The sequence below is a fragment of the Catharus ustulatus genome, chromosome 1 (genome assembly GCF_009819885.2).
Source record: "Catharus ustulatus isolate bCatUst1 chromosome 1, bCatUst1.pri.v2, whole genome shotgun sequence".
NCBI classification, from domain to species: Eukaryota; Metazoa; Chordata; class Aves; order Passeriformes; family Turdidae; genus Catharus; species Catharus ustulatus.
The window spans coordinates 7429343-7451559 of NC_046221.1; the positions used below are offsets into that span (position 1 = coordinate 7429343).

General features: G+C 40.3%; 1 protein-coding gene across 5 annotated transcripts in view; it reads left to right on the plus strand.

Moving 5' to 3' along the window:
* DPP6 (dipeptidyl peptidase like 6) overlaps positions 1-22217 on the plus strand; it is a 573188-nt gene that overhangs the window by 517356 nt on the left and 33615 nt on the right. For all 5 annotated transcript variants that reach the window (XM_033053988.2, XM_033053997.2, XM_033053970.2 and 2 more), the window contains exons 9-16: positions 3730-3884; positions 5103-5200; positions 8958-9081; positions 10589-10627; positions 17390-17497; positions 18089-18180; positions 19817-19864; positions 21783-21901. In XM_033053988.2, the coding sequence (XP_032909879.1) occupies positions 3730-3884; positions 5103-5200; positions 8958-9081; positions 10589-10627; positions 17390-17497; positions 18089-18180; positions 19817-19864; positions 21783-21901 (783 nt within the window). The remainder of the gene's footprint in view (positions 1-3729; positions 3885-5102; positions 5201-8957; positions 9082-10588; positions 10628-17389; positions 17498-18088; positions 18181-19816; positions 19865-21782; positions 21902-22217) is intronic.

Here is a 22217-nt window from a genome sequence, read left to right on the forward strand (position 1 = left end):
AGTCTAGAACCTGGGAAGTGGATTTGTCATGGAAATGTCTTTAGAAATGCCCCAGGGTCAGATTATGGTTCAGAACATTAAAACCATCTCCAAATGTGGTGCATACAATAGTTTTGGATTTTTTTTACATAACCTGCTGGTTGTCACAGAGGTTGCATAAGATAAAGGCCTGGTGCTTTTCTCTGCGTTGAGTCTGTCAAGGAAGTGAGAGGTCTGAATGCTCTTCCCTGGGACTGCTCAGTGCTTAGACAGACGTGGACATGATGATTATAAATGTTGAGTTCTATGGCCAAAGTTGCTATACAAGTATTAAAAGGAATAGCAAAATACATTTGTGAAGATGCTTACAGGATTGGGGTGGATATTATCTATGAAGGAACAAACCAGAGGATCTTTGGGGTCTCTTCCAGATTCATTTGCTACGATTCCTTGAGACGTTTGTTACCTGAAGTGAGATAAAAGTCTCCCATTTCACTGCTCTTGCAAGTGCTGCTGAAATTAATTTACAGTCTGAGACAATCTGGTGGCAGCTTAACTTTATACATGCTGGGCTAATTTCTGATGACAGACCTGCTAGAAATGTCCACCCAACTTCTGATGCACTGATCAGTCTTTCCAGGGATTACCCTTGGCTATGTATCATGGCCAAATACTACATCCAATTAACCACATAACCCATATTAACACAGCCTGAAACTTGGCAGCTGAGAACCACTTCAAGGGGCTTCTCATTCTGCTCCCTGATGGTGAGCAGGAGAGCTGCTATCAGGAAACACATCCTTCAGAAGGTATGGCATTCCCACTTTGGGAATGGCCCATCTGGGTGCTGCTCAGGTCTTGATTCCAAAGAGATCCACCCACATAATGCACAAAGCTTGAATTCAGCTCAGGGAGCCTTCCTCTCCTCACACCTCTGTTATTCCCTCCAGTTTCTTTTTCTCTCCAATGATGTTGAAGTCTCTAAGAGGGATATATACCCAGTTGTCACTGAGTATGCTCTGATCTAGGACTTCAAATTCTCTTCCTGAGGGTCTGTTAACTTAGAACACTCTTTGTTCCACACAGCTTTGAAATGATCATTCAACTGGGCCCTACTCAGCTAGAAAGAAGGATTAAAATACACATCCTGTAACATTCCCTGAGCACTAACAAGCCTCTGGCTAATAGATGTCCCCACTGAAGAGTCACTCCTCATGAGCGGGGTCATCCAGCTGTTTCAGAGTGATTCATTACTGAATGTGCTGAGATGGAATAAGCACTGACTTGTCTCAAACCCAGCCAGCAGCTCTGAGCAGCCCTTGTTCAGCCAAGGCAGCCACACACTTTATTCTCTCCATTTTTCAAGTTTGTGAGCCCTGTTGGGGCTGGCGAGCAAAGCTGTGGAGAAAGATGGAGCACAAAGCCACCAGGATCTGACTGAGGAATCTCAGCAGCTCATTCACAGCTTCCTGACATCAAGCTCTGGGGAGGAGGGCAAAAGTTTTGATCAATTATCACTTTATGCTCTCAGTCAGGAGGTCATGATCCAAATATGTAGGGGGGCTTTAGTGTAGAAGGAGAATCTGCTTTTTCATACACACAAGGCAGGATCTGAATTAACTTTAGAAAGACTCAGCAGAATTGAATGCAGCTGATTTTTCAGGGCATGTGCTAAATGCAAACACAAGGAATAAACTGTCTCCAAGAACAAATTGCAAATCATTTTTTTCTTTCAGCTGGAAGAACTTTCTGGTACTAATCCATTCTATAGTCCACCAGAATATTCTCTGGTTTGCTAAAACTAACTGATCTCTCTAATGACAGCAAGGTCCTGGCATTGTTTCAAGGCAAAGGTTCACTCAATTAAATCTCATTAACAGAGGACCACAAAACCTGCACTAAAACCTTTCTGGGTATGTGACCTTCAGCAGAACTGCTTCATTAAGTCTGAGATCCTGGAGAAAATGTTTGCTGAATAAAGTCATTCCTAATTAATGTTAAAATGTCAAGGATTCATCTGCCATCCATCTTTACTCCTTTTCCTTTATGCTCTTCATTATCCCTTTAATGGGTAACCAATATAAAAGTCAAAAGCAGCATCTTTTAAATGTACATATAACAGGTGGGACAATGCAGCAAAGCAAATTTGCCAGATGTGCTTTCCCATGAAACGTTTGTAACTTCCTAAATATCTTTCCAAAACCCCACTTACATCCTGCCATTAAGCGTTGATTAATTAATTTGCTATTTCTGAACAAAATCGTAAATATTGAGGGTGAATTTTCCCTTGCACCTTTTCTGATGTTACCTCGAGTTTTATTCCAAGCCATATTCAAGTCTTGATTAACAAAGTGTTTATTTACCCTGTGATGAATATAATTGTCTGTTCTCCAAGGATTGCTCATCCAATTTTTATTTTTTTTTTAATTAAACAGTGTCTGGTGAGTTTCTACTCTTCAGACCAGAGGGATGTCCTGGTTGGACTGGGAGGTCATCAGAGGGTGGTGTCCAAACCTGAACTCAGAAAATCCTCATCCATTTTTCCAATAAGCAGTGATGGCAGCAGGCATTGGAGCTGCTTGGACCCACGGAGCAGGACTTGGTGGTGAAGGCTTAGAAACACTCTGCAGCCTCTTTAAATTTTATCCTCACATTAAAGTAATGGGACCCATCTTCCTGCCCATCAATCTGTCCAGCATATGCAAGCCCTTCTGGTGGTTTAAAAAGGAATGACTCACATGATATTAAGCCTCTTAATGAAAATGTATTACATTATTGTCTTCCACAAAATGGGAGGTTTAAAAAGCCAAGTTAATGTCTTCCAAATGTCAGTGACTGGAAACACTTTGGACCAAGAGTGAATTTTGTAGTTTTTCTGCAGATCTGTGAGATGAACTTGTCTTTGCAATGAATGATATTAAATTATATGAAAAGTATTAGAAATTAGAAGTTATTTGAACTTGAATATAATGAGAACTAGGTTTTGCCAGTATTAAAAATAATTTCACATGATGGCAATATTGTTTTCTCCTTACATACTTGAACTCTGACAAGTTTGCATTGACATCTTTCTGAGCACCTTTTCAATGGCAATTATATTACTGAAATCTCAAAATCCCAAAATTCAGCGGTATAAATGATCAGGCTCTAACCTTGGCTACCTACAGCAAATTGCCTTGCAAAAGTGATTTAAAAAATGAAAGAGTGATAAAAGTCAAGCTGGTATCCAAGGCACAGACTCTCAGCCTGGTATCCTGGTTTGAAGTTCCAGCCTTTCATAACTTACAGAAAATTTCTATATTTATTCATTCCCAACTGGCAACAGAACTTAGGAATATTTAAATTGTTGCTGAAGCACTTGTATAAACACTGTTGGAATTGACTGACATGTGTCTAGCCTGATGTTGTGAACCCCAGTCATGTGCAGGACACATGGCAGGAGCAGCAGGGCCATTTATGCTGTCATCAGTCTGTGTACTAATATGAATAATTTGATGTTTCTTCAGCAAAGGTAATTAAGCCTAATAACCTATAAATACAGAGTAATTGTTATCAATTGTGTTCATTTGTGTATATGGCATAATTTGATGAGTATTTTTGATTGATATTCCTGTGGCATCCTCCCTGTGCTGTGATTAGACTGGGATTTTCATATCTGCACTGCTTCATTTATTGCTAACTAGTAATTTACCTCTAATAGCCTTTCTTTTTCTGTTCTCTCTCTCTGTCTTTTTTTTTTTTTTTGATTAGAGGAGATCTTGAAGACTCACATTGCTCATTGGTGGTCTCCTGATGGCACCAGGCTGGCATATGCAACAATCAATGCCTCCAGAGTCCCCACCATGGAGATCCCCGTATACACAAACATCCTTTACCCTACTGTTAAAACTTACCATTATCCAAAGGTAAGGGAAAATAAAATAATCAGTCCTGCTGCTCTATCAGAAATAAATAATTGTTTATTTCCAGTAGGCTCAGACAGGAGACTCATGATACACACTAATAAGCAATGAAAATAAACAGATCCAAGGGAAGATCTGTTCCCCAGTGAAGGTAGTCACCTCTCTTCTTCAGCTGCATTTGTAAAACTGCAGTTTTCTGGTTCTATGAGAATTAGTAATTCTATATACAAAGAAAATATTATTTAAAAATCTTTGCTTTTTAGGCACACAAAAGCATTTGGGCTTCCATGCTGAGATGGGTGGAGGTCAGATGATGTCTGGGGGTTTGGAATTTCTGTATTTCTATATTTGGATATGTTTCTATATTTAGACATGTTTCTATATTTAGATTTTAGATAGATAGATAGATAGATAGATAGATAGATAGATAGATAGATAGATAGATAGATATATTCTATATTTAGATAGATTCACTTTTATATAGAAGGAAAATGAAGTGTTTGGGCTTCCTCAGAATATCCAGGATGGCCTAATGTCAGAGGATAGATTGGTTTTAGAGGTTTGCTGTGCCTGAAAGACAGAAAATTCTTAAGAGCCAATCTCCCCTTGACTGCAGAGACCTGCAGTGAGTGCACAGCACTGGCACAACTCTCCACCAGCACAGACTCACTGCTGCTCTTATTGCTGTAATTTCCTCTCTAAAGCAGCACAGGGGTGTCTGCTGCAGTCATTCCTTCTGGGTTTCTTGCTTTAAGCACTGATTGCACAAGGCCTCACATGCTGGTCCAAATTGAACCACAATTTAACAGGAGAGATACCCACATATATGCAGGTTTTGTGGAAATCACAATGGTTCAGCAGGGGATGCCCTTTCCTACAGTACAAAATGAATCAGTATTTTACTATATCAACCATCATCCTATTAGACACCTTGTGTCAAAAGGTGCAGGAAATAGCAAGATTTCTAGTTGCCATGAAAAGTAGATTTTTTTTGCTAAGGTTAGAAGCATCCTGAGTAAAATTTCCCCTTTTCTGTGCCTACCAACCTCTCCACACCTCTGTGCCTCATCCCTAGATCTGCAGTCTCCCTGTGAAAGACCACAGCAGTCCAATCCACATCCTGTTCTGTGGAAATGCTTTTTAGAATCCATGGGGATATAATAAATCAGAGCCATTTTGTGTTGTATATGATATGGTAATTTCTTCTTTTCTAAAATCCAGGTAGGAATGGAAAATCCAACTATTTCTTTGCATGTGATTGGTCTGAATGGACCCACTCATGACCTGGAAATGACTCCCCCAGATGATCAGAGAATGAGGTAGGTGCTTTCTCATCCTTGAATGCTGGCCCCAGTTCTCTTGAGTCTTTTTCAAGATAATTTTACAGTTTTTTAACACTGGACCTTTCTCTGCTGCTATCAAAAAGTTTAATTTTGTGCAAATCTGCTGTATTTTTTTCAAATTACTTGTCTTTTGATAAAACATTATATTAGAACAGGTTTACAGTTAATAACTCTAAAATAATCCAAATCCATTTATGCAAAAGATGTATGACCTGTGGCCAAACCAAATGGCCTTTCAAAAAAAAAAACAACTTCAGACCTGTGTGCAGCAGGTGGGAATTCAGGATCACAGTATCCCCATCACTGTATCAGAATAATTTCCCTTTGGTAGCATTCTCTGTAAACAGAGAGACTCAGAAAGGTTTTAATTACAGCAATAACTTCCAACTGCAGGATCCAAGTGTTATTCATAAATTTTTTCTATATGGTTATGGGTGTCCATAATTTATTTGATTGCAATCAATATTGCAAAATGATGCAAAATACATCCTAACTAATTAGTGCCTGTACATTTCATGAAAATCATGGCAATTGCCATCTCTGGGGATGACAAAAGTAGTGCTGCCAGAGCAATAGGGGTGCATTTTCATTATGCATATGTTTTCTGAAATGAGGGGATTAATGTGATAAAACTTTATTAAAATAGGCGAGAGGGATGTGCTGTACACTCAGTTACAGAAGGGAGTTTCAAGAAAGCAGGAAGGGCTGGTGATAAGGATCTTCCAGCAGACACATCCTATCTGAAGCATTTCAGTGTGCTCAGTGCAGATGATATATGGACAGAGTGGTATTTCGTGTTCTTTTTATCTGGAGCAAAGTGATTTAGTACAATTAATAAAGCTGATAATAAGGTGGAGATATGCCATGGCCTTTTTTCTTTCAAAATTGAAAGAAGCCAGAAATTTTCCACAGGAATTGGATATTTTTCAGTAAAAAGAAAAGAAAAAGAAAAAAAAAACAAAACCAAACAAAGCAAAGGTGATGATGAGAAAACATAACTGGGGGTGAAATGCCCAATATTGGCCACTTGTCCTTTTTAAAAATCTTTGATTCTGAACATTTTTGTCACATTTTCTCCAATACCATGCTCTTCTGTGAAAAAAAAGAAAGTGAAGGGAGGGGGTTGATATTGAAGGGGGGAAAGTAGTACTTAAAATTTAATGCCTGACAGGCCTTTTTTATTTTGGTGAAAACCACTGGACCTCAAGAACATCATCTGCAGATGGTCAGAATTGGCTCATCACCCAGCTTATTTCTCATATTTGCATCTCAGGTGGCAAACTGAGGGATGATATTATCTCCCTCGAGTACAGAAATCATCACTGGCTCTTGCATGGGCCAGAAACAAATAAATAATGGAAAAACTCAGCCAGCTCCAGTCTGGATTTGGGGAGCTGTGTGTGCTTCAGGGACCATGGGCTGGGCTGCTGCCTGTCCCTTGCCTGCAATAAGTCTGTTCTGTGTGGTGTTTGTGGCTTTATTAGCATGGTCATACTGTGGGTATTCATAGTGTAGAGTCACACCTCATGTTGGGGATTCCTGCCTCCAGGAAGCAGCCATGGAAAGCTGGGGCTGCTGGGCAATGATCTCAGTCTCAGATGATTGCAAATACCAAACCAACAATGTTTTTACTGGGAGGTAGAAATCCATTGCAAAGCCCAGGATGGCTCCACCCTTCCTGACAGGGCTCAGACAAGGTGTTCCTTCCCTTTTGCTCTGATGTGGGTGTCTGTAAATGCAGTGGTGAAGGACCTGCTGGTGTAGATTTTGTCCTGTGCAAGAAACAGGTTCTCCCTTAAATCAGCTCCATGTAAAATGTGGGACAGGTCGGGCAGAGAGGCCTTGAGAATTGCACTATTTCCCATTTCTCTGCACTGGCTGCTCAACCAGTGCAGCTGCAGGAGCAGCAGATGTTTAAAATTAGCAGAGATGAGTCACAACTTCTTGTCTCATTTTCCTCTGCCAAATGGGTACCATAAAACTTGGGTGTCCTATAGAAGAGATATGAAGGGAAGTAAATTAAATTAAAGACTCCACTCTACTCAAAAACCAGAATAATGACTGTCCAGGTATCTGCAGTTATCTGTGGGCTGGGTTATCCATGGTCTTGATGGCTGGAAGAGGGTTCAGAGAGAAATGCCCTTCTCTGGGGTGACAGGGAAGACCATGATTCACCTGAAATAATAATTAAAATTTCCTGAGAAAGAACTGCGGCTTCTGTGTTCAAACAGTGAGAGGAATGTAAAAATTGAATATAAGTACTCGAAACTTTAAATTGGATTTATGGAAGAAATGCTCCAAGCCACAATAAGTACTAAAATCACATTCCTTTTCTGGGGAGACTGAATCTGCTCAGTTCATTTTGGAGAGAAAGAAGGGGCAGTTATGCAGTTTAATTTTGCTGTGTTGTTTTTTCCTCTTAGGGCCTACACCATAGCTGATAAAGAGTAAAATTACAATTTTATTTCAGGCTGTAAATTTTCAGACTGCTGTTGTCTCACCTGGGCATATCCTTCTCCCCAGTGCAGTGGATGCAAGCATTTTGTTCCTTTTTCCCACAGCCAGTTTCAGGCACTAAATATTACTGAAAAGTACAAAATCAATTTCCAGCTTGTTACTTTTGTGGACAAACAGACCTTTGTGCTTTTGCCCTTTCTCTTCAGCATATGCAGGAGCTCTTGCCAGAACACAAAGGGCTCTCCAGCAACACAGTGCTTTATTTCCAGTGAGAGCAACAATTCCTTATACATATTTTATAGCAAACAAATGAACTAATAAATTTTTTATAGACTGTATGCTGTGAAAAGTCAAATTATACTTTAAAGATGTCTTGGCCCACATGGCCCAGCAGTATTTACTATAACATCACCAGCTTTGGCAGTTCAGCCAGAGTTGTGTCCTACAAATGAAGTGGTGGAGCCCTGAATTGCTGCACCACGCCCTGGCTCTAAGACAACCATCAGTGAATTTATACATGCATTTTCCAGCCCAGCCTAAGTGGTTGCAGTCATCACTGTTGCATGGGAGTTTTCCTGAAGATATCAACTGCAGGAGTGTGCAGCCCACACCCATAATTTACTCCAAGTATCATCACAGCCTGAGTATGTCCAGCAATAAGATGGTGCAGGGAGTATAGGATGGTGATTTTGCTCATGCAAACTATCTCTACTGATATCTTTATGGCAACCAGCTCCATCTGCTTTGCAGAAACCCTGTGTTACTCCAAACTCCATCCTTCTTACTATTTGTCTTTTATTGCAGCTCTCCTGGATACTTTAGTGTGTAGCAGGCATATTCAGAGGCCATCCGCTTTTTATAAGCATCAAGAACCCAACCATTGATAGTGATTGGTCTGAGTCAGCTCAGGTTAATGTGCTCAGAATGGAAATGGTTTGCAATTTCTTTTCCACCTGTGCATAAATTCGTAGCTCCAGGCAGTTCAATCCTTCTTGGAAGACAGAATAGCTTGAAAGATTCTTTATCTCTATATTTGTCTCTTTGAAAATAACTTCCAGAAGTAGCAGATAAAACACCTGCACAGCCCTAAAAATATCGTTTTTAAGGGTTGAAATCCATACATAAAGCAGCCTGGAGACAGCAGGACACGATGTTCTCCAAAGGCACAGCTCTCTCCTGAGCGGTTTGCCTGCAGCAGCCCCTGACTGCTCAGCCATGTGGCAATTCATTAGGATGGCAGCGTTGTGATCTGGTTTGTGTGTGTCTGTGTTTGCAGGGATTACTACATCACCATGGTGAAATGGGCCACCAGCACCAAGGTGGCAGTGAACTGGCTGAACAGGGCCCAGAACGTGTCCATCCTGACGCTCTGCGACGCCACCACGGGGGTCTGCACCAAGGTAGGGGAGATTTACACAGTGCATCACTGCTCATAACTGTCCTGGTTTGGAGGACAGGTGTCTGCTGAAAAAGGCAGGAGCTTCTCCTAGAAATGGAGAATGTAAACCCCCTCCCTCCAAATTATTAGAATTTTGAAATCAAACGGCTCTCAGGCAAAGATTTGGGAATAGGAATAACAGTTCTTTACTAGGAAGATTAAAATAGAAATACAGTCTACAAAGAACAAACCCAAAACACTGACAAAGTCAGAGTACAACCTGACACCCCGTCAGGCAGGGTGTTGGTAGCAGTCCCATTCCATGGTGGCTGCATCCTCCTGCAGTGACAGATGTGGCTCAGTTGGAGCAGTGCTCCTGTACAAGGTGCAGTTTCCCTCCCAAGGTCCAGTGATGATGTAGAAGGGTCTGGTTTTCCTCTGGAATCCAGTGGAAAAAGGCTGCTCTGATGTTCCAAATCTCAGATTTTATCTAGGTAGGAAATGTTTGGCTTCTCCCCTTGGCTGGAGCCTCTCCCAATGGGATGCAGTAATTTTATCAGTCATGCAGTGGGACTCAATGGCCATTAACAGGAGATATCTCCCTGAAGGAAGGATGGGTTGTGAAAAGATAAAGAACACTGCCCTACCGGTTTTAACAGATGCCCATTAGCAGAATATCTCACACTGAGATAAGGATCACTGCCCCACCTGGTTTCAGCAGATGGTGATAGAATAGATACTTTTGGTTACATCCTGTATTGCAATCCAAGACAATAACCCATGCAGGGGGAAACTATTTAACTTACTTTACATGATGAAAAGTCAGCTGGAACACACTAATTTAGGCAGACAGAATATAAATAATATTCACAATTTTAAATTCTATTTTAATACCTAGAAATCCAAGAACACTCTGTGTGTGTTTGAGGCAGAGTCACCTCCTGTCTTGAAATACCTTTATCCACACACAGTTTGCAGCCTAAATATCTTTACAACATTCTAGCTGCATTATATGTATTTAATAGCATTAAAAACAGCTCATGCTTATCTACACATACCTCAATTGTAGTTAATTAATCCCTTCTATAAATGCACTGATGCAAATGTTGTATTGATGTAAGATCAGCAGATTCCATTAGCAGATTCCATCATCTGAACTGGCATGTGTTTCCACTGTATAAAATTGCTCTAATACACCCCTCCCTTGAAAAAGATTGTGCAATTCTGTGCATAGAGCATGGTGAGAAGTTTTTTTATTAATAATTTTCATTTCAGGCTTTATTTATTTCTTAAGAAGATTTATTTCTTTGGGGAATAATACATCTTGTGGATTTATGTGTTTTGTCTGTATGCTTTCTTGATCTAGTGAATGCTTATCCATCAGGGAGGAAAGTCAAGAGAAACAGCCACTGGATTCCACTCCAGAAGCACATATTTAAACAGTTTCTTTGTATTTCTGAGCAACCTTTTAACTCCAATACAATATAATATATGACAAGCGTGGTATTAATGATCTTTTTGTGTTTTAGAAACATGAAGATGAGAGCGATGCCTGGCTGCACCGACAGGTGAGTGATCTCCTTGTGGCCAAGTTTTTGGTAGAATCATTGCTTCACTGAGTTTTTCCCCAAAGAGAAAAACTGATTTCCAGATTGGAGAGAGATACTTGGAAAAAGACATGATCTGTATAACAGAGAAGAGCTTCTCAGTAACAAACAAGTTCTTAGTAAAGATGCCATCCACTCTGATAGGTCCCATAGTCCTTAGCCTGAAATATACTTCTGTTTGAAAGAGATGAAAAGCTAATGTGGGTGGAAAATCACTCATGGCAGTGTCTGTATAGGACTCATCAACCTCAGAGGCAATCCTTCATACCCTGCCCTAACACTGATGATGATGGTTTAAATACTGTGCTGTTTTTTTTCTGGTAATTTTATTGAGGGGACCTCTGTCCATTCAGGGACAAAATCATGCAGATAGAGTGCTGAGTCACTTAAATATCATCTATAACACCTGCCCAGGAGTCTGTTTGTGAAGGGACCTCTGATTAGATGAAGCTGTTCTTGAGTGAGCAGCTGTGATCTCAATTCAGCCACAGCACTGAACTGTTTTACAAGCCTGGTGTGCACTCCAGACCACGAGCAGCATGTCACTAAATACCTTGTTCGATATAAATTTCCAAGTCTGGATTTAAAGTGTTTCAAATTTTTGTCACAGCCTGTTCAGAGGAGCCAGGACCCTGTAAAAATGGCACTACATCAGTTCACAGCAAGAACAATGCTCTCCTCTGTTCCAGTGGCTGTCCTACAGCAATGGGCTGTGTGTGATACAGATGAAAATTTATTGTATGGGGAAATAGATTTTGTGCTCCAAGCATTTTGAATAATCTTTTGCTGATATACAGTAAAAATGTGCTGAAATGTGCTTTACATTCATAAGAACTGTCCTGGCTTGAGCAGGAAACAAAAGCTTAAAAGACAAGCCAAATCAAGGGAAAATCAAATTGTTTAGATATTGTATATTAAAAATAAAACTAAAAAATACTTAACAGGCTTTATTTATTTTATAAGTTTGAAGGCAACAGCAGTAAAATAATCCATTCATTGCTATTTACTGCAGTATAGTAGAGGTTGTGTTTTATATTATTAATACAGTATAGTGAACCTTGTGTTTTTACACTGCTGTGGTTCTTTAGTCACCTACCACGTGGACAGGCATTAAAAGATGGTGCTTTATCTTCAATATCTGAAGTAAATGATTTCTCAGTTTCTAATGGGCCTGCTCCAGGGAAATACATTTTATTTTACTACATCTTCCAAAAGCATATACTTATTTTGAGAGGACACACTTAGTTTGATGTTAGGGAGGATGTTCATTACAGCCAAATGAGTCAGACATCGCAGTGCTAAACTAAAATAACATTTTCTATGGACTTTGGAGACATTTTATAGCATCCTTCAAAAGCTTTTGTAGGAGTCTGAAGAATTATATAGCTCTTTTGCCTGTATTTCTGACAACAAAATTACTTAAAATTCTAGTTTTGACTGAGTATGATTACTGGGATAATTGTATTTTCTATATTTGCCTTTTATACTGGGACACATTAATCTAGATAACTGGAAAGGTATTTTCATGGTGTGTGTGCCTGACTATGAGGATAATATGAAAATGTTAAATGCTAGTTTGGGTCCACTAACCTCTTCAAGAAGGAGATGAATTGCACATCAGGCAGCTGCTGAAGGAGCTCAGGAGTGTGGCTGAGCTCAGGATGAGGACTCCTTGGTTGAGACTTTTTAATATAGAGTATTTTCAAATAAACCAGGTGCCCTGTCCCCTCTGGAGACAGCCAGGGTGGTGGCAGTGGGGTCACACAGTCAAGGGACCCTGGGCAGGTTCAGCCCACCCCAAAGTCCTCCTTTTGAGAACTTTAAATCACTAGGACCAAGGAATCCAACTGCTTGCCTCGTTCTTTAAAATTCTCCTTCAAAATTCTCCATAGGCATGGTTTGAAAAACATGCACAGGCTTTACCTTTTTCCTGGGAATTTAAATTCCTGGGAATTTAAGGGCATCCTTGAATAGGACAAAGAGTCAGCTGGAAGTAGGAGATGAGATACTCACCAGGGACATGAGGGGATCTCCAAGGATGACAGGGTTGACTTTTTTCAGCTGTCTGAAATCCTGGGAGCTCTGAGATAAAGCATACAAGCCATGAATTTTAATTTTGTTGTTGTAGTAGTGTGGTGACTCAGTGGCATTTAAAATCTGTGTATGGAAGGTCATAGTAAACAATCTCATATTTCCTTCTGGGCTTAAGTTCATGAATACATTTTATGCAAGTTCAAAATCTTTGGAGAGCCTCTCTCCAACACAGGCAAAGAGAAATAATGCAGTCACTCCCTGTGCAGCTAAAAAATAGGATAATCTACTTAAAGTTTAATGGGGAATACACAGTATTTACACAGGATTTGCTAGGAAGTTTCTGTCACTTTTTGTTGGATGAGGTGGCAAATGTTTATTGAAACTGTCCAGGGACTTTGGAAATTTATGTTTCTTCTAATTATATTCTTCCTTGTGCACTTCTGAGCACAAGAGCCAGACTGGACTTCACTCATATTTTTGCTTAAATACACAAACTGTTTGAAACACTAATTATAGCTGTAAGCAATTTTGTTTCCATTTTTGTGAAGAAGCCATTTCCAGTAGTTCTGGGGATGGTCATATACAGGCAATGAGTCAGCAAGGGAGAAATCAGACAACTTCTGAGCACCTGCTGAGGATAAACTTTACTGGCATTTTAACTGGTTTATTTATTTAATTGTGAATGTGGCCTGAAAAAAAAATAATTTGTAAACCAGGTTACAATTGCAACTCCACCAAAGGCTGCAGTCTTTGACGTTGAGATTGGCAGGACCATGAAATTACCATAAAATTGTTTAGAGACCTGTAACCACCAAAACTGCTTTTGTGGGCTGGCTGCCCTCCCCTGATAACAATTTCTTTGGGTTGCATTTTTCTTTCCAGTGCTCCTATTTCCCCAGTGTTTCAGATGACCTCAGTCTGAAGCTAAAGACTCACCCTCAAAAGGTGGAGATGTTGAAATCCTGGCACCATTTTTCTTTTACCACTCCCTTGCTTTAATCCTGCATGATAACCCAGTAATAATTCTTACATGTAGTTAACAGGAAGTATGAAAAGAGATTTTTAAAATACAAACAGCATTCAGAGGAACTTACAAACAGGACCCTCTTTTTCCCTCTGTAAAACCCTTTTGCCATGCAATTACCCCATAACTCACCTCATTTTGGCCTAAAAAGACAAAGGATGCAGCAGAAATAGGACCTAGAGTTCTATAACTCAGATACCCAAATTCAAAGATTAAAAAGCAGCTCCTGGCTGCAAACAATATTTTTGGTGCTTGAATGAAGAGTTCCCATTTCACCCAGTGGAGAGGATCTGTACCCAGAGACGTGGGATCCTCTCCAGTTGTTGACACAATTTTGGTGCAGCTGCCCTGGCCTCAGAGATGGCCAAAGGTGTGGAGCACCCAGCCACAGAGGAGGATGAGGACAGGGCTGAGGATGAAGCTCAGCATTGCCCTGAGGACTGAGTGTGTCAGGAGATGGAAAGAGATCTAAAGAAGTGCCCTAAAGAGATGACTGCATTGTCCCATTAGAATCAATGCACATTGGGTGTTTTCTTTGTTAAATTTAAACAAAGTCTTTACCAATATGCAAGGGATTAAGAGAATTCATGTCACACCCATCAGTTTATCAGAGCTATGTGACATGGAAAGTACTGGAGCATTTCACTGAAAGAATAATTGCCAATGCAACAACATCATTAATTCTGGGATCTGGGCAAAGGTGGATCAGACAGAGAGGGCAGGAGGGAAGGGAAGGGAAGGGAAGATGCATTAGAGAATCAATTGGAAAGGATTCAGTTATTCAGATTAATTTGTTTCCTTTTGAAAACCTGAGGATGAACCAGAAAATCATAGTTCTTATGGAAGTATAACTCTCAGTCAGTAATAAAACAAATATGCAAAGAATTGCTTTACCACAGATTTCTGTGAGGAAATGAGTGGAGTCCAGCCAGGAGCATGTGAGGCACTGCAGAAGAGCAGGAGGCTGGAAGTGTGTGGAGCACAGACAAACCAGTTTGGAGCTGCAATGTGTGGTGCTGAAATATGAGAATTGTTTGACCCATGTTAATGTGTGGGTGGTTTTGGTGGGGCTGTACTTCTGTGTCCACTAATCCTTCATAAATTCCAACTCAGCATAAATCAGATAATTTATCTTTCAAACATTTGTCCTGGTGCATGTTTGATCATGCAAATCCTCCAGGTCAGAGACTCTTGTGCACTCCCCACCATCCTGCAGGCACCTTATCTTCCTTCCCTTGTTTTACCAGGGGAGCCTTCCTCAGGTGGCTGCAGATCCAGGGATTCTCAGTGATCCTTCTCCAAACTGAATACACTCTGCCTTTTACTTTTTAATTGTTGTTCTGTACACCAGGACTTTGTGCTCCTCTCTAGGACCTACAGAAGCTCAGATTGCATTTAGCATTGTCCCCTCACCTCACTGATTCTGCCAAACTTGGGATAAGCCCTGAGGGCTTGTTTTCTCCTGGCCATTTGTGTTGTGCAGCTCTGAGCTCCAGCACTGAACCCTGCAGGGGTTCAGAGCCTTCCAGCAGCCTCCCATTACCCTCTCTTTTCCAGTAAAGCTGAAGTATTTGGTGGCATAATTTTCTCATATTTCACTACAACAAAAAAAATGCAAACATTTGAGACTATACCCATATGCTTTAAGATGTAGTAATGAAATATGAATTTGTTCAATCCCTTTTTGCACCTACTGATACCAGCTGTGTTTATAAACTTCCTGTGGCAAAAACTTCCAAACATGCCATACCTGCTCCATAGTACAAGTATTGTCTTTTTCTAGCACTAAACTGATCTATTGTTTTCAAGGAGGGCTGTTCTGCTCTATTATTGTGGGATGCAGTCAACAATAGCTGACAAAAGGCTCAGATAGTTCATATAACGTGCAGAATATTTTACAGTTCATATCACATGCCCAGTGTAACTCCCTGAATTATAAAATCCAAGAGAATTTCAGTCTGTGTCCCCATTTACCACCTGGGTAAGTCATCATCTCTGTCACAAAGCTCTGACTGCATTCTTGTGTTGCCTTTCCAGCAGTGGAACATGCAAACACACTGCCTTGTGTCATCAGCCCAGTGCTGAAACCTCACATCTGTCACCTGTGCCACGAACCTCCTTCTCTGCAGCTCTGAATGAACCTCAGACTCATCAGCACAATGCCTGCTCTCGCTGGCAGAGACATATTGCTGGAATGTATAATGCAGGAGGCACAGATATAGAAATGGAGGGTGAACTCATTGCTACCTACCTCAGGAAAGGAAAACCTGTCGAGCAGAAGGTTTGCCTGAGCTATCACAGTCATTATTCAATGAGGTTTCTGCTGTCATGAAAGACATTTGGAAATAATACAGAGTTTCGTGTTTCAGCTTCCAGAACAGTGTCAGAAACAAATGAAACCATTATTTCATAGAGCTGCAACAAGCTGCAAATGGGTACATTTTAAAATACACTGAAAAGTTAAGCAGGGGAAAATAAAAGGCAAAAAGAACCGTTTGAACACCGAATAGAGCACTGACAAATCTGATAAACAGCGAAAAAGAATTAATCAGTAATGAACAAAGGAGCAATGGAACACAGAGTAAAAATTATGTGTTAGCTTATGGGAAATAAAAAAGTTTATTCCTTTGCTGTGCCATAAGTCTCCCTGTACAATCAGACTCCTGCTGGTTCAGTGTGATGTCTTGGCACGTGCCAAGCAGAAAGTCAAGGGGTTTGATTAGCACTGAACTGAACAGGACCCAGGAGAGGCTGGCAACAATCTCCTTGGTGATTGCCCTGGATAAAAAGGTTTCACAAAGCCCAGCCAAGGAAGGGCTCATCCAGCCACAGAAAATCCTGATAGCACAGGACAGCTTCAGCAGAGGTTCAGCTTATTACTCACTCCCAGCTAGTTGGGATTTAGAGTTATCTCCATGCAGCCACTCCTGTTAGTACAGGGCTGTGTCCCACCACACGGACCCACTGCCCTCCCTGGAAATCTGCTCTTCAACCACTTCATGTAGTGGAGACTTCTCATGTGCCTCAGGGCTCTTGTTCACAAAAAGAAAACTCCTTTCCAGGAGATGCTTGCCACATGTGGTGTTTGATTTTCCTTCTGCTGAGTCTCTTCTATCTCTGAGTGAAAGTTCCAGTCACCCAATAAAAGTCAATCACCACCTTCACCTGGGAGCTCTGTGTCTAAGGGAGTTCTGCAGAAGCTCCTTTCCTTGATAAATAATTCAGTGAGATAAGCATGTGTAAGACAGTAGAAAAAGACAGCAGTTAGATGTTGTTCAGTTGTGTTTCCTCCTGCACAGGAGCAAAGAGGTTCTTCCAGCAGGGTAAACAGGGTTTGTCACACCAGCTCTAAAGGCTCCAAGTGCCCAGAGCAGTCAGTTGTGTACGTGCACTTTGGCTTTGCAAATGAGAATTGACTTTATAGCCAAGGAACTCGCCTTGCTGCCTGTCCTCCCACAGCTGAAAGTGTCTGCTTTCCCAAGAGCAAGAAGCAATAATGCTCAAAACTTTCTGCAGTATTCAGTGGGCTTTGTTTGCCTCAGGTTGCTGTCAAAAAGCACTTTCTGCTTTGCTGTGAAATAATTTCACAGGGTGTTGGAGTGCTGAGCAATGCTAAACACAACCAACCAACACTAATGCACCCCTTAATTTTGCTGCTCACACAGAATGAAGAGCCCGTTTTTTCCAGGGACGGTCGGAAGTTCTTCTTCGTGCGCGCCATTCCGCAGGGAGGACGTGGCCATTTCTACCACATCGCCATGTCATCCTCACAGGTGACCTGCTGCTGCTACTCCAGCTCCCACCTGAGACAGACAGCAATAAAAAGTGGTGTCTGTGCTTGTGGCAATGAGATGGGGAGGTGCAGATGTAAAAAAAGTCTTGTTCATGAAAGGAAACCTCCAACGATGCTTTATTTAGGTATAAAAGAATGTGAATTTCCAAATGAAATGCTTAGAAGAAAAAGGTCAGTTGACTGTCTTTTTCCAAACATTATTATTGTATTGTTTTGGTTTAGTTTGGTTTTTTAATGTTTGTTTGTTTGTTTTGGTTTTTTAATGCTGCCTCAGTCGTAGATAAGTGAATCTCCACCCTGCCCTAAAGGACTAAATCGAAGCATGTGGGCACCCTGGATTAGGGGAAGGAGTTGGAAGTTGCTCTGTGCTGAATTCACCTCATTATCTTCAGTAGAGTCATGGTTAAGATGATTATGACTCTCTGATATTTCTATGCCTGCAGATTCACAGAAGTGGCAGGTGTAGTGGTGGAAATTGCAGACTTTTGGTTTATTTTTCATGGGCAATGGAGTCAGAAGAGCTCAGTTTTTCAGAAGTTTTAACAATAAAATCTATTTCTCTTTGTGGCAGCCCAACAGCAGCAATGATGATTTACAGGCTATTACATCTGGGGACTGGGATGTGACAAAGATACTGGCATATGATGAAAAGAGGCAGAAAATGTAAGTGAACTTTGTCCTGACAAATCAGATTTCCTTTGTTTAGCCCTGGGCTCTGGGTCATTTACAAAGGTGTTGTGCATGCACTGAAACCTGTGGGCATGAGAAAGCAGGAGAAGCTGTCTTCATTTTGACTTAACCTCTGACACCATTACCTAAATATCTTCTGTTATTTTGGTTAACCTCTACTGTTCAAGCCTCTCTTTCTATGACTATTAAATAAATTTTGCAGATGAGTAATTTTTCCTGTCGCAAGTTCTGATATTAGCCTCTGTAGGAAAGCAGCCTGTTTCCATCAACCACCTAGTCAGGTTTGGAATGAATCCTTTGTTGACCTGCAAAAATACCAATGCAGTGGGGAAAAAAAAAAGTATTCCATTAGAATTAGGAAAAAAAAAATAAAAACAAATCCACCTGTCTTCATGCTTGCTCTTTAAACTTGTAAAACAAATTTTGTAAACGTTCACTTTTTCAAATACACTTCAAGAAATTACATAAGAAAATACTTAGATAACTTTCTGAAATCAAATAACAGATTTCTTTCCAGAAAAATTTTCAGGTATATACAAGGTTCTCACCTCTCACTTACTTAAGGTTACTGAACAGTTGAGTAAATAATATAATATAATGAATATAATGAACTTTGAGTGATCATTTAGAGCATAGTGTTTCTTCAAGCTTGTGAATGCTCTCAAGTACTAAAAACTTCAGAACAATATAAAATCATAGAAATATAGAATGACAGAATGGCTTGGGCTGGAAGAAAAAGAGCATCCAGTTCCAGGATGAACTGGACCTTCCATGGGCCAGGCTGCCCATCAAACCTGGCCTTGAACCCTTCCAGGGTGGTCTAAGTAGCAAAATAGCACCAAAGTCTTATTGGCATTTTGACAGCCAGTCAAGCAGCAATTGCCGCACAGAGTCTGTACAATCAAGATGTGTGCCTAGGCAGTGCAGCTTGTTGGGAGCAGACCAGCAGGGATGAAAATCCTTCCTGGCACTCTTCACCCCACGGATGCTACATTTGCTCCTGTGCTCTAGCATTATCCACACAAAATGCATCTGGGGGATAAATTCAGACCTCACAGGTGGGACTGAGGTTGGCCACCTCCTGCAGCATCATTCTTTTACCTCCAGAAGTGCCACTGTACAACAGAGCTTGTGTTGTTTATCCAGAATGGAGCTCACCACAGTCCCAGCACTAAACAAGGAACAACAAAATGTTCTCCAGCTTCATGCTCTGCCTTCCCATCTAACCCTGATTAACTGGGCAAAGAAATAATGTAGCCAGAAAACGAAAAAACTTCCTCTAAAGAAAGAAGAAAGTCTTTAAAAGAAATTCCATGAATCTTGAGGTAAAAAGGTGGATGTCTTCCACTCAATCACTTGATCCTTTTTGATCCACTGACATGCCCAGTGTGGGACCCACAGCTTTCCATGCTTGTTTTAATTTCAGTGCAGTCTGCAATGTACTTTACTGAGCCTCTCAGTGCTGTCCCTCTGTACCCTTTTCTAGCTCAGTTTAATCTTTCCTTGCTTTTACAAGATTGTGAAAATGACAATATGAGTGAAGATGTTGTTGCATGAGACTCTTCAAAACACCCCTCTAATGGTGCAATTCACTTTTGGTTTTCCCCAGTTATTTCCACAGCACAGAAGATTCACCCAGAAGGAGACATTTATACAGGTATGTGCTTTAGTAACATATACAGAATTTCACATGCAGAATTTCCCATTTCTTCAGTTTTACACAAATAAGCAACTGCAGTAGAAGCAGTTTCTTAAGTTTTTTTCTTTAATGGGATTGCAAGATCTTTCAGTGTGTCACTGGAAGAGACAGAACAGTGTAACCATAGCAAACAAAATGCTTGACAATTGGAAATGTTTTATATTTAGCAATTTTCTCATATTAATGCAAATTTCAAATTGGTGTCAAGATTGACTATCACAAAACTTTCCACAGAACTGCTTAGCACTTGAAGGAATTCAGAAATACATAAACTAATGGTATAAACTGTCTAATACTTTCCAACAGAGATTTTGAGAAATTTGATAGTAGCTCACCTCTTCATGAAACCAAAAAGGATTAACAATATTTTATGTCTACACACCTTTTTCTGCAGTTTCAAAATATTTAAGAGTCTTCCCTGAGTACAGGCTGTGTAAAAGGCTGATTTTACTGTAAGCTATTGGTAGTGTTTCCATTGTGAAATAGTGTGGAAGCAGATTACAAAGTGGAGGAAACATAAACTTTTAAATAAACATTTTGGAATCATTATTCCATTTTTCCTTTTTTAATTCTCAGTGACCCTGCTGCCATCACAACATCTGCAATGAAGGGCAGAGCTGGTGAAGGCATCACTGGATAAGGGACAGTCAGTACATTTTCCTTCTCTCACATCATACCTTTTGTTTCCTCAATGGGAAGGAAACTGGAGCAAAGTAAATTACCTGTGATTGAATTTTTTTTTTTCTTTCAAGACTTATATTCTTTTTCACTGGACTCCACTGTTTTTTGAGAGTGTTTATTTCCTTTAAGAAATTTTTTAAATTATATTAACCCTTCATTTCTATTGAAATGAGAAGAAAAACTCACTGTAAAAACTGAGTCCAGGCACAATTCAAGAGCTGCTGGCATGTGTGAAACCACTCCCCACTCTTCCTTGTCAGCATCCTTCTCATCCTGGTGCCTCATCAGCCTCATCTCCCCACATAGACAACTGAGAAAAAACAGATGAAAACCTGTTTAGGGCTTTTTCCCCTCCCCTTTTTTGTGTTTTATTTAGTAGATTTAATTAGGATTGTAGCTAGAGATAAAATCTGAGCCCAAGCAAGAGTCCATGACCTACTCATTTCAGTCTCTGTGATCCTAAAAAGTTTGCTCAGCCTCATCTTTTGAAATGGTGGCAAAAACCATCTGATTTACAGTAATACTGAAAAGATCTCTTGGTTAATATTTTTGAAGTTTCAAGATGCTGTAATGGGGCAAAATGCTATCTATAAATATTTGCTAATAATCTGTAATTCTTCAACTTTCAGTGGGCTCAGCAGCCACCTTGTGAGGACAGGCCACATTGCCTCCTTCAACAAGAGATCCCTGTACACAATATTTCCACTTGGGGGTTATGAGAACAGCTTTTTAAACCTGTACAAAGGGCTTTGGCCTCTGAGGCAGCAGCTAGCAAATCAAACCAGTGATGCAACCAATAAGAAACTTAGAGAAATCAATTCCAGCTCTTTATTGTCTGTTACAATATAAATAAGTGCTGAAATGTTGCTCCTTTGTTTCATGCCTTCATCCACCAAATTATGACTTCCTCCTGTGGAACTGCAACCATCATTTTCTTTTGAAAACTGTACCTTCCTTCATAACCACCTGACCTTGCAGAATGACATCAGTATCCATTTATATATTCTCTAGTCAAGCAGGAGGGAAAAAAAAATCCATTACTGCTATTTAAACTCAACCAAATGGAAATACTTTGTCTCTTACTAATGTTGGACACATTAGATTTATATTCTTGTTCTAAAGAAAGGTTCAAGTAATGCTGCTTTCAAAAAACATTTGCTCAGTGACCTTCATGGAATTGTATTAACTTTTTCAGTGCAAGCACAAATGGGAACTTCAACAGGAGGTGCCTGTCCTGTGATCTGATTGAAAACTGTACTTATTTCAGTGCATCCTTCAGCCACAACCTGGAATACTTCCTCCTGACATGTGAAGGTATGTTGGGTTCTGTTACTGCAGTTTTGTGCCTCAGGGGCAGGATTCAGAGCCAGCTCTGATATCTTCAGACATCCTGAGTACCTGTGGTCAGCCTTGAAAGACTGGCCGTGAATATCTGGGTCACGCTGCTTTTAAAGCTTTACTCTTGACATTTTTCTTTTCTTTTGTATTTTTGCTTGTAGCTAGAAAGGAAATATTTGCCATCTTTTTCTGTGCATACATGCAGATTCCCCTAGCTACCACAAGCATCCTAAAAGGAAAGTAACAGCAAAACCTGAAGGATATAAAACATCAGAAAACTTATGAGAGAGGA